This window comes from Leptosomus discolor, chromosome 3 (assembly GCF_034619465.1).
Source record: "Leptosomus discolor isolate bLepDis1 chromosome 3, bLepDis1.hap2, whole genome shotgun sequence".
NCBI classification, from domain to species: Eukaryota; Metazoa; Chordata; class Aves; order Leptosomiformes; family Leptosomidae; genus Leptosomus; species Leptosomus discolor.
The window spans coordinates 65,394,122-65,410,515 of NC_141393.1; the positions used below are offsets into that span (position 1 = coordinate 65,394,122).

General features: G+C 38.3%; 1 protein-coding gene across 2 annotated transcripts in view; it reads right to left on the reverse strand.

The window, feature by feature from the left end:
* PLA2G4A (phospholipase A2 group IVA) overlaps positions 1-16,394 on the reverse strand; it is a 74,444-nt gene that overhangs the window by 16,362 nt on the left and 41,688 nt on the right. For both annotated transcript variants that reach the window (XM_086462589.1, XM_086462587.1), the window contains 5 exons: positions 11,762-11,898; positions 7,750-7,972; positions 6,309-6,423; positions 1,938-2,075; positions 1,526-1,618 (listed from right to left, as the gene is read on the reverse strand). In XM_086462589.1, coding sequence (XP_086318715.1) covers positions 1,526-1,618; positions 1,938-2,075; positions 6,309-6,423; positions 7,750-7,972; positions 11,762-11,898 — 706 coding nt within the window. The remainder of the gene's footprint in view (positions 1-1,525; positions 1,619-1,937; positions 2,076-6,308; positions 6,424-7,749; positions 7,973-11,761; positions 11,899-16,394) is intronic.

The window sequence follows — 16,394 nt, forward strand, 5'->3', positions numbered from 1 at the left end:
AAAATGAGCCACGGATGAGAGATAACACTGTCTCTCAACATCTTAAAACGCAGTAACACAGACTATTCCACTATCAAATTTATTAACAGAGATCCTCCATTAGTAGGTGTTAACCCTCATGAGTTGTATCAGAAATACGAATCTGGAGGCTCAGGTCTCATTTTCATCCATAAATAAGTACATTATCAAACAGATGAATACCATCTATTAGGAGACAGAGACAGCTAAGGGGCTTTGGGTTTTGCTGTTGTTTTTTTTTAAATCAACTCAATCTGCATTTTCTCTCCAAGCTCTTCAGAAAAATCTGGCTCTCTAGTACAATTTATTTATTGGTTATATATTTTCCTGTAATGCCGCCTTCGGAACTAGGAAAAGGAATTCCTAATTTTTAATTCCTGATTAAGAAAAGAAGTATAAAAAACCCCACAGAATTACAGAATGTTAGGCGTTGGAAGGGACCTTGAAAGATCATCTAGTCCAACCCCCCCTGCCAGAGCAGGACCACCCAGAAGTAGGTCACACAGGAATGCATCCAGGTGGGTTTTGAATGTCTTCAGAGAAGGAGACTCCACAACCTCCCTGGGCAGCCTATTCCAGTGCTCTGTCACCCTCACAGTGAAAAAGTTTTTCCTTCTGTTAATGTGGAACCTCCTATGCTCCAGCTTGCACCCATTGCCCCTTGTCCTGTCATTGGCCATCACTGAGAAGAGCCCGGCTCCATCCTCCTGACACTCACCCTTTATGTATTTATAAACATTAATGAGGTCACCCCTCAGTCTCCTCTTCTCCAAGCTAAAGAGACCCAGCTCCCTCAGCCTTTCAGCATAAGGGAGATGTTCCACCCCCTTCATCATCTCTGTAGCTCTGCACTGGACTCTTTCAAGCAGTTCCCTGTCCTTCTTGAACTGAGGGGCCCAGAACTGGACACACTGGACATCCCTTTAATTGTCAACTGCATTCTCAAATAAAACACAATAAAGTCTATCCAAACCAAGCTACAATTCTTTCCTCACAGTCATTATGCCATTTGTGCATTAGGAATGAAACCAAAGACACTAAATTAGTAATCAAAGGATCAGATACTAACAGGTGACTTGTGGTTATAATGGAACACAATCTAATAATCCAGAAACCATAAAATTTGGTTTCACTTTACTAATCTGTTGAATACTCAAGAGACTACACAAGCAACTATCAAGTATTTGTCAGCTTCTGATCTACAAAAACTAGCATAACAACATAAAAAAGACAGCTGGATTCTTTTAACTTCATGAAAATAGCTGGATATATGCATGTGACTTTATGTACCTCTGATACTGATCGAAACAAAAGTGAAAGAAAGAAAATTACTAACCCTCTTTCTCTGATCTCGTCAGCCATCTAGCAATGTCAGCAATTAAAGTTACCTGAATTCCACATCCTTAAAATTACTACCAGCAGAGTGCCATCCTTCCACAGAGTGAGAGGGCACTAAATCTTGCTAGTAATTGTTTTGCATAGTAGAAGAATTATTTACTAATATTACCTAATTCTTCTTCCATGGTGGGACATTTATTTTGAGAATTGGAGACGCCCAGCACTCTGTTAAATAATATAGAAAATGCACTGCCCCAGACGCCTGAAAGAGAAAAAGCAAACAATGAATGGAGGCTGGCAGAAGGAAAACAAATATATACTGTACTATTTCAGCAGTTGCCTGCTCTCTGAACACACCTCTGATTTTGGAGCATGCTAAGTCATAAGCTCAGGTGTACATACCAGAAACCAAAAAACAGGGAATGTCAATCCATGTCTGTGAAACTTTCAAATGGATGTCTTCCAACAAATTGAGGACTCTATTTCTTGTCTGACATTTTGTGTGATTGCATTTAAAAGCCCTTGTCCATGAACTACTGAAATTAGTTTTATTTTTAAGTCTCTTTCTGTCTCATACTCACCCATCAAGAAATGCAAGGGATTTTCACTATACTTCTTCACCACTGTTCCCATAAAAAATTTGCTTCCAAACAAATCAGGAGACATAAAAGTGCCATACTTTGCCATACCAATCTCATATGGACTGAATTCCACCCAGTCTGCAAAATAAGAAACAAAATTGTGTTTAGTTAGCAATCTGAATCTGAGTAGAAACAGAGGAAAACACATATATGAATGAAACCTCTGTCCAAGAAAAGACATTTTAGTTAAATGGGAAACTAAATAACCAACAGGAATATCTCTCAGGTTGTGAAGTTGTAAAAATTTTGATTTCAAATGAAGGACAGTTGAATGTCTCAGCAGAGAAGGAATTCTTTCTCATTCTCTCTTATCACAACGAACTTTGGTGAAAAAACCATGAAGTTGTAAAAACAGAAATATAAGTGTAGTGGTCACAAATGAGAAAAAAAAAAAAAAAGAAGACATCTGTTTTTCATCTCATGCTTCAGTATGATTCCCTGTGACATGAAATGCAATGTGGGTCTAAGTTCCAAGTTTCTTTTCTTTCACTGTGATTCTACCAAAAATGTGGAGGGCAGTGACGAAGGCGGCAGAAAAATTATTTAGTATCACAAAAGTTGTGAAACAGTCTAGAAGAATAAACCTAAAGTTTCTAGTGAAATGCAGTATGAAAAGGCAAAGCTGAGAGGCAGCTGAGAAAAATGAGAAAAATTACTAATACCAAACAATGCCGAACATTTTTTTACAGTACATGCTATTTTATTGAATAGAGACCTCAATAAAGATACGGAATAAAATGTTCAAATGTATTTTTCTGATCTTAGCAAAAAATTTCAGAATTTATTTTCATTCCATGATGTATGACTTGTTTGAAAATGGACTTCAGCTGATTTTGAAATATTTTCTTTGATACCAGTGGAGTCGTTTACATCAGAGGATTCATTTCGTAAAAGGAGCAATAACAAACAAAACATACCCTACATTTAATCTACTTAATCTAGGGTAAAAAATACCCTACCTATTCATCTATTTTATCTTCCATATTTTTAGTACTGATTGATTTGACTACTTCTGTAAACAAATTATAAATAATTCTGAAATAGAAAGGCAAATGAAACAGCTTTGAAAAATCCCCACAAGTCATAGAATGCCATCCACTCCTCAAGATACTGTATTTCTGTTGAAATGTTAAGCATAAGGTTAACTACTTGTCTTGAAAAGGAAAGATTTAATCATGTCTGCTGAGAGTTTCGTTTCATGGGGCAATGCTTATCTATGCTAAATCAAATACAACACCCTATTTTCCAAATAAACCACCCACAAATCTTCACATTTATTGGAGCAGAAGGAAATTCCTTTGAAGACTCAGTCCAGGAATTTAATGCCATTTCCCTTTAGATATATAAACAGGAATTGGGAGACATGTATTCATACCCATGTTAACAGTGAAACTGAATTTAGAACTAGAATTAATTTAATATGTGAGTCCGCTTTCATTTTGTATTTGCACTGAAGAAGATGATTTCTCAAATCACATATCCTGCTTAAGGAAGTAAGATTTCTGCCTTGAAATTAAAGGGCTTCAGCATTAGCTTCTGCCATTCCAGGAGCTCCTGAGACAGTGGCCATTTAAAAAAGCTGGACTTGAATGTCACAAGAGACAAGAACTTCAAACCAAGAGAAATACTTAAGTATTTATATCCCAGTAAACCAGGCTAGTTTCTTGGCTGTGGCTTAATCCAAAATGTACTAAAGTCAAACCTCTCAGCTGTATTCACTGCATTTTGGATGTGACCCTGATGTAAGCTAAATCATAACTCTACACTGCTTCACACCAGCTGAAGATGCAACAGATTTTTCATGTTCTCAGGATGGAAGCCAGGGAGGTAACATTTTGCCAACATTGAGCCTTTGGCAGATTCAGGATTGGGCATACATATGCATGGACTAAACTCATACACTGAGACCAGATTCACTTTGCAGTCGAGCTTTGCTGCACGCAGGCAGATCAAAACTACATACCTAGTCCAGTATGTGTGATGAACATGGCTAACAGAGCACTGACTGAAGGACCCCTCTGAAACCTGGAGCCTGGAATCCAAGTGCTATGAATCCATACCTCAATGCAGCCCTGCTTCCCAAATGAATTCTGTAGCACTCACTGGTATGGAGCAACACACACACTCATCCTCTCACAGATGTAAGTTTACTATAATAACTTTCAAGAGCAAAACCCCAAAATCCAGATTTTGACGGCTCTGCCATTGCAGCAGCAGCAACGCTGGCGAATGAGGCTGTTAGGGGATGGAATCACGGAATGGCAAAGACAAACATTAAATTCTACTCCCCTCTTTAACACTGGGTCAGTATCTTCAGGTAACTTCTTATCATTAAAGAAGCTATAGTAATAATAATAATAAAAAAAGCTGTCTACCTAAATCACTGTAATTATGCTCAGTTAAAATGATTACTGCAGTTTTGGGTACGGCTGGCGCCACCTGGGTCAGAAACACTATTGGTAGGGAAACCATGCAGAGCCTGAGGCATGAGAGCTATTAGCAGCTGCACGAAATCTTGCACCATTGCTCCCGGAAGGAATGTTATCTCATCTAATTAATGTGTTTCAACTTGAAACAACATGGAAGATCTCACCTACATCCATAATCTAGTAAATAAGAAAGTTAAATATTTCTGTTCAAAACTTACTATCTATTTCACATCAAGAATAGCTGTTCAGTTCTAAAAGGAGAAAAAAAAGATTACAACAGAAACAATCAAGATCTAGCATCCTATATAACGATACAGATGATAGTCTCAAAAAAGCAAAACCAAGATCCACTGGCAAAGGCAATTCCCTTTTTCAGACCAATTGCTAAGGCTAGAGAAATTAGACCAGCCTTCAGGTGTTTCTGGTCTTGCTTAGAGAAAGCCACTAATAACTAAAGATAATTTTGTTTTTAAAATAAGTAACCCAAAGAAAATTCCTCAGAAAACAGAAGCTCATCAAAAAACAAAATACTTTTATTTTCAAACAAAAAGGTTTCAGTTTCCTAAGCAGGAAAGTACACATACTCCCATGAAAAATTTAACCTAATTCACAACCTCATTTTCCCACAACCTCATTTTCCATTACGAACAAAGTTTTGACAGCAACTTTTCCAAACAATCTTTTTAGGAAATGTGGATACAATGTCTGACTTACAAACTTTGGGCAAGACACTTGATGTTTCCCTTCTGAGTGTTATATATAACTATATAGATATACATATCCTTCTTCTTGTTGTACAGCATCTAGCACAATTGGACCCACTCTCAACTAAGGCTATTAGATGGGATTAAAACTTACGGAATAAATAAAAGCAAAAGCCCCTTTTGTGTTACCAACAGTACTTTACACTGTGTAAGAAGTAAAAAAGAGGAAGTATATCTAATTTGTTCAATCCTCATTTCACTCTTCTTAGAAAGAGGATTAATCCTCTACGAAGACATTTCCCTTGACCTGTTTGATATACTAATGTTAAGCAGCTTTCTGGCTTTCTTTTAGTCTTGACTCCTGCAATGTACTTAGCTACTTCCAGGATAAGCAATATTTCTTTTCAATTTGTAGGAAATAATTTTTTTGTAACATACACTGAACAAAACTTGGCCACCACTTAACATTTCACAGAAACCTAAAGAGGCTGTTATGGTGTTAAGACTTATTTTCAGGTAAAAAAAAAAAAAAAATAAATTGATGGTTACAAAATGGTCTAAGAATAAGTCTCCAAAACCTAAGAATGACAGAGAAATAAAAGGCTGTTAACCCAAAATACAGTCTGTCTTTCCATGGACAGGAAAAGTTGCACCTTAAAAGTCAAGAAAAAGTTCAGTCCACAGCCATGAGGAATACATCCATTTGATGCCTGTTCTCCACAGCCCTGTAACGTTGGTGCAAACACTGCACCAATCAAGTAAGTATCCACCTACCTAAGTACGTGATCACTTACCCTGAGTAACTTCTTGTTATCAGACTCTACTGTCAGATTCCCAGAAGCTGCTGAACACAAACCTGTCCATTAAAACCCACCAGAACAGTCCTCCTGATGTGCCTGTTTGGTGTATCCTTCAACACCCCAACTTCCTGTTCCTTTTATAAATTAAAATCTCCCTGTACTTGGTTCATAACAATGCAAATTTTGTTAAGCCCTGAAGAATGTTTCATATCACGGCAAATTCCTTCCCAATCCTTGCCATAAGACTAATAACTTCAAAGTGTACCAAGTTGCAGGATACAATTATTCCCAGAAGTCTTAAAAAAATAGGCTTTTTGGTCAGCCATACACTTCTCTCTTCCTTTCACAAGTGACTCAATACACAGACTGAAAACATACCTGCAAACATAAGCTCTGAGACATCTGGTTTGACATGGAGACATGTAAAGAGTGGGAGAGCACATTGTGCGTTATTGATTTTCTGTTTCATGTTGCTCAAAGTGGTGTCCATTCTCTGCGTGAAAAGAAAGACATTATGACCAAACGGATCCAGAAAAGGCCTGCTGATATTTGGGAGACTACTCATTTCTCTGAAATTCTCAGAGAAGGAAAACAGACAAACTCAGATACTTCCAAGAGAAATAGAACAGAAGAATTTGTATGAATTCCTTTTAACTGCACAATTCGGGAAGGAAGGAGTGGGAGAAGACATGATAAGAAGATGAAATAAGCATATGTTGTAGAGTCCAAAATAACGTGGCCAAAAAGAACAGTATTGCTGAACAAAGCAACTTCTTTCCCCCTGCTACTGTAAAAGATGAAAACAAGGAAAAATCTCTTGGGCAGAATCGCCATTGATGATCATGTTTTTCAATCTGTGTTGTTTCTGAAAAGTTAGCAAAGATAACTAAGAAAAGCAAATGGACTATTAAGAGGCTTACATTTGCTAACCAAGGAACTGCATCTCTGGAGTCTGCAATCAAGAAAGACTGAAAGTCATTAGGACATAATAGTACTAAGATGTGTTATTTATGAATAATCAAGAGCCTGACTGTGTCAGGTTCAGATTTAAGCTAAACTACTGTGCAGTTGTTTAACACCTTAGTAAACCGGGACTTCTACTCAGCTCACACGATCATTAACATCCCTTCATCATCAGGAACTCACCCTATATATCACAGTTACTAAAAGTTATGTTGCCTGTTTTTCAGTAAAGTGTTTAAAACCTAATGGCAATGTATACTCATGAAAGAGAGAAGTATATAAGACACATCTGCGAATCTTTTAACACATTTCAATCTTACCATAAGATCAAATCCAAATTCTGCATGATTCAGTCAACTAGGATTTTTCAATTATAAAATACAACAGTACAAAGCCCTGCTATTGTCTCATTTCTGAGAAAAACAAGTAATAATAAATAGAGATGTGGATCTTTCACCTTGAAAGTTAGTATTTTGTTAAGCAAACGCTGCTTTTCTTATAGCCAAATGTGCATAAAGAGGTTACGCGACTTCGCCATTTTTGGTTGAAATTGCTTGAGCAGTAATGTTAATGGATGGTACACAATGTTAAGACCTTGCTGCAGTGGCTGAGTTCATTTCTGTTGCATGATGTTTTCCTAGCTCTTAAAGAAATAAGTACCATTCAGAAACATGTTCCAAAGCAAGGAAAGCATTTTACAAGTTTCTTATCCAGTATCTGTTCAGCTGTAACTTTAAATATTCCTACTGCTAAACACGCTTTGTTAAATGTTACCAAGGTCACTTCAAAAAAATAGTAACAGCGGTTATTAAGCAATAGTTTCACAACTCTAATAATCATTAGAAAATGAACTCACATTATGGATAAGTGTTTCACCTATTAGCATTCCAAAGATATCTGTGAAGGTGACAGGCTGCCCTGAGCTTTTCTTATTCCACAGTGCTTCAATGTAGCGTTTGACTTTCTGAGGAGTGAGCAGCAGAAGTGGGTTGTGACTCACAGAGTTCATCAATTCTTGATTAATCTCCTTTGGTCCTTTTTCTGGAAAATCTGGGTGTGAATACAAAGTTGACATGTACCTGTGATGGAAAATAGGCTCTGTAAGTATCAAAGCCTGGTTCAATGTCAGCTGCCTGAAATGTATAATAAGCTTGTAAACAATTTGATACAATTATTATTTAAATCAGATTAATTTACTCACCATTTATACAGTGAATTGTCATTTCCTTTTTCTCAAGGCATAGAAAGCTAAACAATTTGTTCTAAACATAAGCATACAATAAACACTCAACATATATTTCCATAATGTGTACGATGTAAAAGATTAAAGTGTTCTCATTTATCTGTTTAAGGGATAATGGACAGAATCCTGGTAAGTTGAAAAAAGAGATTTTCAAGTTTTCACAGCGTACCTACATTTGTCGGACTGGAAGTCCCATAAATATACACATGCAGTTCTTTCACTGTAAGATTACCCCTCTCTCTCTTTCATTTTCCACATCATTATCACTATTCAAAAATTCCTAAAATATATTAGTATATGGCATGCACAAAGCACAGTAACTACAACCTGTGCAGAGATTTAATTATCTCTGAGGATTCAGAAGAGGCCTATCAGGCAAATCTTGATTTTATCACTGAGTAACTCTGGAAACTGAAGTTTTGTTTACTCAAAAACAAAGTTTAGACACACATGCAGACAACTGCGGTTTGCATTTGGTTGGCTTAAGTAACACTATGGGTGAAGACTCAACATAGGCTGTCCTGATCTACTAGACACTCATTTCACTAGTATTTATTCAATTACTTGGTTCAGGTATACATACCATACTGCAGGCATAATTCTGCACAGCAGTGAGATACACACTGTGTAAACTTGGCCCTGAGATCACTGCCTGGCAATTTACTTGACAGCATGATGAATCCTGTCAAATGCATGATGTAATAACTTGATTCATTAGTCCTCGCACAGTCTCTAAAGCTTAGCATGCACGTCAGCTCGTGGGTGGAACAAACACAGCAGCAAGCTTCCACGTGAGCAGAGAAAGGAAAATGCGTGATGAAGAATTCAGTATGAGGTTGAAGCAAGATGACAGAAGCCATCAAGGAGGTGAATGCATTGCTCCAAGATTAGGCATGCATCTGAGTGGACAAGCAAAAACCTGCCTCTCCTGCCAGGAAAGGAATTCTCCACCCTTCAGGAAAAAAAAAAAAAAAAAAAAAAAAAAGAAAGAAAGAAAAAAAAAAAAAAGAGCATTATTCCCAAGTAATAGACTGCATAGAAAAAAAAGAAAGGGAGTGCTGAAGTATCAATTTATTTATTTATCAAGCAAAAAAAATCTGAGTAGGTGACATCACTAAGACAGCAAAAGCAATTTTTTTTCCAATACAATTTTTTCCAACATATGTTTCTGACTGAATCAGTTCAGTTAATCTTGCTATTTTAAAACAGATTCTACAGGTTTACGTTAGATCAACCATGTATTCACACCTGGGTTTTCCCAAAAAACGACCTCATGGCCAGCTGACTGATGTCTTTTCAGAACATGGACTACATACCATTCCCTACAAACACAATGAGATTTTTTTAAGGCATTTCAAAACCTTCTGACATTCTGAAAGCTTTCTATCTAGTCTGGGAGGGGGGGAAGCAAGCTTCACACAAGTGAAAAATAATTGGGAAAAAAAAAAACCACACAAGGAATAGATAGATCATTATCTATTTTAAAAGAGTTAACAATTTTGGGGTTAGAGTATTTCCTTAGAAGGTGTGGTACCAAAATTCATGTACTTCCTTCAAGTTAAACCAGTGGATAAAACTCATCCCAGGTAGATTCCCTGCTCATTTATACCTACCTATTCCAACAAAAGTATTTTTTCCTTAATCTTGAAGAAATGAGACTTTTATATAATCTTATAATTTAGACTGGAAGGAATCTTGAGGTCCCTATTCCAACCTCCTGCTCAATGCAGAGCCAACTTAAAAGTCAGATCAGGTTGCTCTGGGCTTTGTTGAGTCAAGTTCTGCTTTCACATGAAGTATTCACTGAGTTAGATAGGAGAGGATGACACCTTACCCAACCTAGTCAAGCAAGGATGAGGCAATACATTGCAGTGCTTGACCACTCTCACTGCAAAATAATTCTCCTAATAGCTAATCAAATTTCTCTTGCTGAAACTTGAGGCCGTTGCTCCTCGTCCCTTCTCTGCGCATCTCCAAAAAGAGTTTTCTTTACAGCTACTCATTCCATAGCTGAAGATAATGGTAAGATCTCCCCACCACCATTACCTTTGCCTACTCCTCAAGCCTAAATAAATCCAGCTGCCTCACTTTCTCATGTGCTCTAGTCACCTAATAGCCTAGGTGGTACTCTGATGGAATTAATCCAGTTTGTCCATACCTTTCTTGTACTAGGTGACCCTAAACTGGATTCAGATGCAGCTCCAGTATTCAAACTGGTACAGTTATGATAAAATCGTATCTTGTGACACTTGTGATACTCCCTTGAAAAGTTCAAAATTTTCTTAAGATGTAACATCTTGTACTGCAACTTGATACACTGACATTAAAACCAAGTTTAAAAGCTAGACAAAAAAAAAAGTCTGCAATTTTTCACTCAATGAAAAAAAATGTAGTATTAAGGACTCCAAACAGGAAATTTGGACTAAATTTGTTAGATAACTTTGGCTGACGAAAAATACACAGCTTTTAAATATGTTATGTCATTTCATTTAAGAAATATCAAAACAAATAATTTCAACATTCGTAATAAGCATAATTTGGGACAATTTTTATAAAAGCCAAGACGACAAAAGGCTGCAGGTTCATAGCACTAGGCAGGGAAAAGAGAAACCCTCTCACTCAGAAAAGTAGTTGAGGCAGACATAATACTGGGGTTCAAAGCATTTTCCTGCCCACAAAACTCTGAGCTCATAATGCCCAGAGAGTGCCTTTCACACAGCTACTTCACTCTGATTTTCTCCTGTTGATGTTGTTCTTGTTAATGGGCTGAACTATTCTTTGAGTCAGACAGAAGGACACTATACTTAATCAGGGCATTCTAATTGAGACATCTTTGAAGATCTTTACTCCCATCTGAGTAACAAACTTTTTTAAAAACAATGTAATTTCTGAATTAAACAGTGACAGTAAGAGTGATACAAGGATGCCTTGCAGCACGGCAGTAAGTCGGTATTTTCCTACAAGCTGAAATACATTTGCTCAAATCTCCTTATGCTAAAAAAGAAGCAGTGAACAGGTCCTAGACATTCCCAGTAAAGCCACTAAAGGGACTACTGAACCTAAAATAGAGCAAAAAAAATCTTTCTGCGATTTTGAGAATTTCTGAAAAGTCCCCCAAAAGTACACAATCCATTTTGGGTTGAATAAGTCACCATCTCCAAGTCGCGAGGAATTTTTTTTTTCCATTTCATCAGGAAAATAAAACAACATAAAAAATATTTTGGATTTACACCAACTGCTTGAATTTTTAATTTTTTGGCTATCAAGATGAAAGAATCAATTACACAGTCCTAGTATATACAGCATTGGCTGTTGATACAGAAATGTGTGTCATATGTGTAGCACCTCTTTTCATCCTTTGCTGCTACCAAAGCTCCTAGGAAGATCACCTGGAGACTGATCTGTCCTTGCCCTTCAAGGCATTCTGAAACACCTCCACCAGCAGCCTTGCTCCACTGACCCACTATGCTCCAAGACAGCTGTCTCTGTATGTCTCTTCCTTACTGGTAGTATATGCGTAAAATTTGCTGTGAATTATAACCTTAGAAATAAGCGAACTCTCATGAAAATTTATCTTGAACTTCCTGAAGAAAAATAGAAGAAAAACAAAAGAAAAAACCCTTACCACGTGGATCCTGAGAGACCAGCAATGTAAGTTGCACAGTCTAAAACTCCTGATTCATAAAGCGCTTTCATGACTCCAGCAAATCCTACCATGGCACGAAATCCACCTCCTGAACCCAGTATCGCTATCACTGGTACCTGCATAGATGAGAAGAATAGCATATCACCACATCAATTCTGTTAAAGACTTAAAAGTAGTAAATAAACATTATTCACCAATCACTTGCCAAACATACCAGCCTTATGCAATTAATAGGTCGCAGAGATCCTCACAGCAAGAAGAAACCTGTGCTTTTCCGAACCTGTGTACAAAAGTTCTAACAAGCCAAAAAGAATGTATTCTGCAGTCTTTTAGTGGTACATGTGTAAGAGTGGCAAAATAATTTAATAAAGCACTTTGAGATATGACTTTAAAAACTGTACATGCAACAGAACAGTACCGTAATCCCACCGATGAAGTTACCTGACCTCCTTAGGTTCTCTGGGCCCAAGAGTGATATATAATATCTGTACGTCATTTACTCAGTCCCTTCTGCCTCACAAAGAGCTAGATGGCAGAAGTACTTTTGGACTGCAGCATGGGAGGAGAGCACTGCTGATCATCAGCAAGGGAAGCCAGGAACCACCCAGCAGCACGAGAGGTTCTGCCAAAGCGGAAAACTCACGGAGGAGCAGAGCAGACTTCTTTCCAGCTTCCTATTTATTTTGTACCTAGGGACCATTAGCAACCGGAGGTGCAAACAGATGGCATGTAACAAAGCACCTGGCATGGAGGGATGTAAAAGGGAAGATAAATGTGCCTACTTCCCATGCAGGCAAGAAGGAAGATATGACTGAGCCAACACAGGTGAAGGAAGAAAGCATGAATTCCCAGGAGACGGAGAGCTGCAAGCTAGCTACTTCTGGCAGGGAGAGAAGCCTCCCCTTCCACCTGCAGCTCTTCACCTCAGTTCAGAGCCCTGGTGACAGAGAAGGAACAAATGCTGTCAGGGAGGATTTTGGACAGTATATCACAGGTCAGTTGATAAGAAACAGTGCTACAAAGTGACAAGCGACAATAGCTGATGACTCCCTCTTCTATGGGACACAGGCCAACCTGCCAGCTGGACTGATTGTTTAGGGAGGTTTGCTGCGTGCCCAGACTCTAGATCCACAATGGCATGGAGAAATGGCTGAGTCTCACCTGGCCTTCCAGATGTTACTCTTCACTGCTAATCCATGTAGGCAAGTGATACAAGCATGAGAGGCCCCAAACAGTTGAGAGGTGCTTTGCCCCTGTTGGAGCAAGAATGAGGGGCATGGGCGCCTGACGCTGTAGCCTGTGGACTTGATCTTTCTAGTCTGAATGAGGAATGGCTCAAGCAGAAGCTATCAGGCTCAGGTGGCGTCACTAGTGAGACTCTTGGCTTCTTGACCATGAAGCCTTGCTTGTTAATGAAGATGGTCCACGGGAAAATAAAGAATCTACATGACCAGAGTGAGGAACACCTTCATGAACAGACTGGCTAATTTAATGAGGAAGACTTTAGACTAACTTATGATTGGGACCTAGGTGAGCAAAGGGGGCAAATGCAGGAGGAATGCACGGGAGAAAGTTAGTAGTGAGAACTGCATGTTCCTGCTCAGACGTAAGAGTGTTCAGAGAGTGCTGTAAGAGTGTTTGAGACTGCTGACCAATGCGATGAAGTGGGCTTTCTCTAAAAACCAGAAGTCGTCTCCTGATCCGGCTGTGGTCCTTGCAGGGGGGACTTTAATCCCCTGCTGAAAGGTTAGCATTGTGCAAGCCATCCAGGAAGTCTGTAGATGGCCTTGCTGACAATTTCCTAATGCAAATGCTGGAGAGGCTGACTAATGCTGTACCTCACTTGCTGCTCAGAAATAGTAAAGAACCGGGGCAAATGCAGCCACTGGCAGCTGCTTGGGCTGTAGTCGTCACGAAGTGATTGAGTTCAGGATCAGACCAAGGCTCGGAAATGAGCATCAGAGTTAGGACTCTGGAATTCGCTAAACTCTGGATTGTCCTGGGACTTGCTAGGCAGAATCCCCCTGATCTTCTCTGCTGGCAGTAAATTGAGTGTTGGCAATAGTGCTCCTTCCAGAGACAATTGGAATTACCTGACCTCCAGAGGTCCCTTCCAAACAGTATTTCTACAGCTCTGTTATATCTTGCTACTTGCTAATAAGGCACAATATTACCAGTGTGCAGAATCCTCTATTTTAGGTTCCTTAAGGGCACAAAAAGGTAATGCCTGATTTTTCTGATTCTCCAGGTTAAGTAGTAAAATATATATGGAGAGATATAGTGAAAGTCAAATACTATCACTATGACCCTCCTTAGCTTCCTGTCTACTGAAATAATGTATAGAATTTCAAGTTCAGTTCACTCACACAGATTTGTGGCACTGCTTCAGGTCTCAACATATAACTAACAAGTGTATAAACTGGTGAATAAACCACATCAGGTTTCAACAACAGTAATTTGTTGTCACCTTAGAACTCTAATTGTCTGGTATCTGAAGAATTAGAATTTATTTGAAGAAGTTACCACTTGTATCAAGATTTCTAAATAAATATACACTCAGAATTTCTTTAAAATGTCTGTCCTTCTTATCCAAAAATTAGAAGATATTAGTTATTAAATAAACTATTTAGCTACAAAACCACAGAAAATTTTTAAGCAATCCAAACACCAGCTTTAATCCAAAACAAATCTTTGTGAGAGAGTCAAAAGCTGTAAAAGTTACTAATCAGAAACAGAAAAGAGACCAATAGTATTTGGCTAGGAGTTTAAAAACACACTTTATAATAAAACCATCTGATATTACCACATAGCATAAAGACAGACTCAAAATTACAACTACCTTGAAAAAACTACAGAAGAGGTAAGGAGAATTTATGTGTATCTATACACCTACTCAGCTACCAAGAGATTGCAAAGTGAGCAAAAGCAGACCCAGTTACAAGTGACACCATATTGAAAATACATCTACAGGGGTTTTATTTTACACTTTTTTTCTTCCTACTTCCCAGCCCTTCCAGCCCTGACTTCAAGGCTGTTCCCTCCCACTGCAAGGTTTCCCCAAGTATCTCGAAAGAAGAAAAAATAAAATAAAAATTCACTTGCTACCATCATCATGTTAGACTATGTAAAGATCCCATCTGGTTCCCCGTTTCTGAAAGCTAGAAGAATTTTCCACTGTTCAATCGTGATAAGCACAAAAAGAATTATACAGTCGTGCAGAAAGACCCTATCTGATCAAACTGGTAATCAGTAAAAAAAATCACTGAAATGCAATTTAAGGTGCCAATAATGGGGTTAGTTATAAGAAAAGGAACTATGTGACTACTGAGTTCAGTTTCTTTCTGCAGACTCCACACTCCAAGCCATGAAACTCCCCTGCAGACTGAAAATGCAGTCATATGGAAACGACCATGCACAATGACCAAGTAAGTTGAGACATTTCAAGGCTTCCATTTCTCAAAAACTGCTTATTCTTGATGCAGTAAGATTATTTTATTATCTTCTTCGTAAGTGTTAAGCTTTAGTAATAAAAACCACAGGTATTTACTGGCATCAGCATTCATCATGCACCTCCAGAGATAGCTATCTATCAAAAAAAATGACAAAACAAAGGTAAAAATTTAGGACATGCCTGTTTTGTTAAGCCAACACCCCAATAACGGAGCAGTTGCTTTGAAAAGAAGAGCCATATTAGTAATCACAAATTTAGTAAAATATGTTAGGCTTTGAAAGCTCTTTATAAACACTACCTAATTAACCTATACAGACAAATCCCAACAGGATGAAGACGGTGGTTTGCAGGTGCAAGCCTGGAAAAAGTATGTGAGAACACTTCCAAAGCACCACTGTTCAACAAATCTATTCATCAGTGAAGTGGCATGAGTACAAGGGAAAATCTGAGTTTTCTTCAGGATGCAAAGAAACCTGTAAGAAGGATCGACAAGGAATGTTGAGAAAAGTCACTAGCAACCTGACGGCAAATGCTTCCTGTATACTTAATCCACAGACATTCTGGGTATCATAGATTCCTGTACTGGGGGAGGGCGGGTACCCCAAGAAGTAACTGGATATATAGTATCTCTTCATTTCCACTTGCTACTAAAGTAACGTACGAAGAGCTGCAAACACTACTTTATTTCCAGAAATGAAATTCAACTAAAGAGCTCTAGAGCAGAAAGCAGCTGCTTAAGAAAGCTTCCCACAGTAAACAAAGCTTTTAAATGATGAAAAAATAACTGAAGAGAAGCATCTACTGCACATTTACATGCATTTATTTCAGCCAACTGAATACAAGTTGACTTGTAGGTATAACTCTGGTGATGAAGGTTAAGAGTCCTTTTCTGCTTTGCAGAGGAAGGTAGAACACACTTCCAAGCAGATAGGTTTGTTAAAGCAGCTCTTTAGCTGCAATTCTGTTTCCAACACGTTTAAGGGCAAGAAACGGCAAAATTTGAAATTACATACACCCCTCTTGGCTTCTAGGATAAACAGGGCAGAGGCAGGGGGGAAGTAGCTGCAGACAGAGTACAAAGGATAAAGAACCAAGAAGCCATCTCATGATTGAGGAAGAATGGAGAAAAGATAGGATACCAAGGCATGCACACTTCTCCAT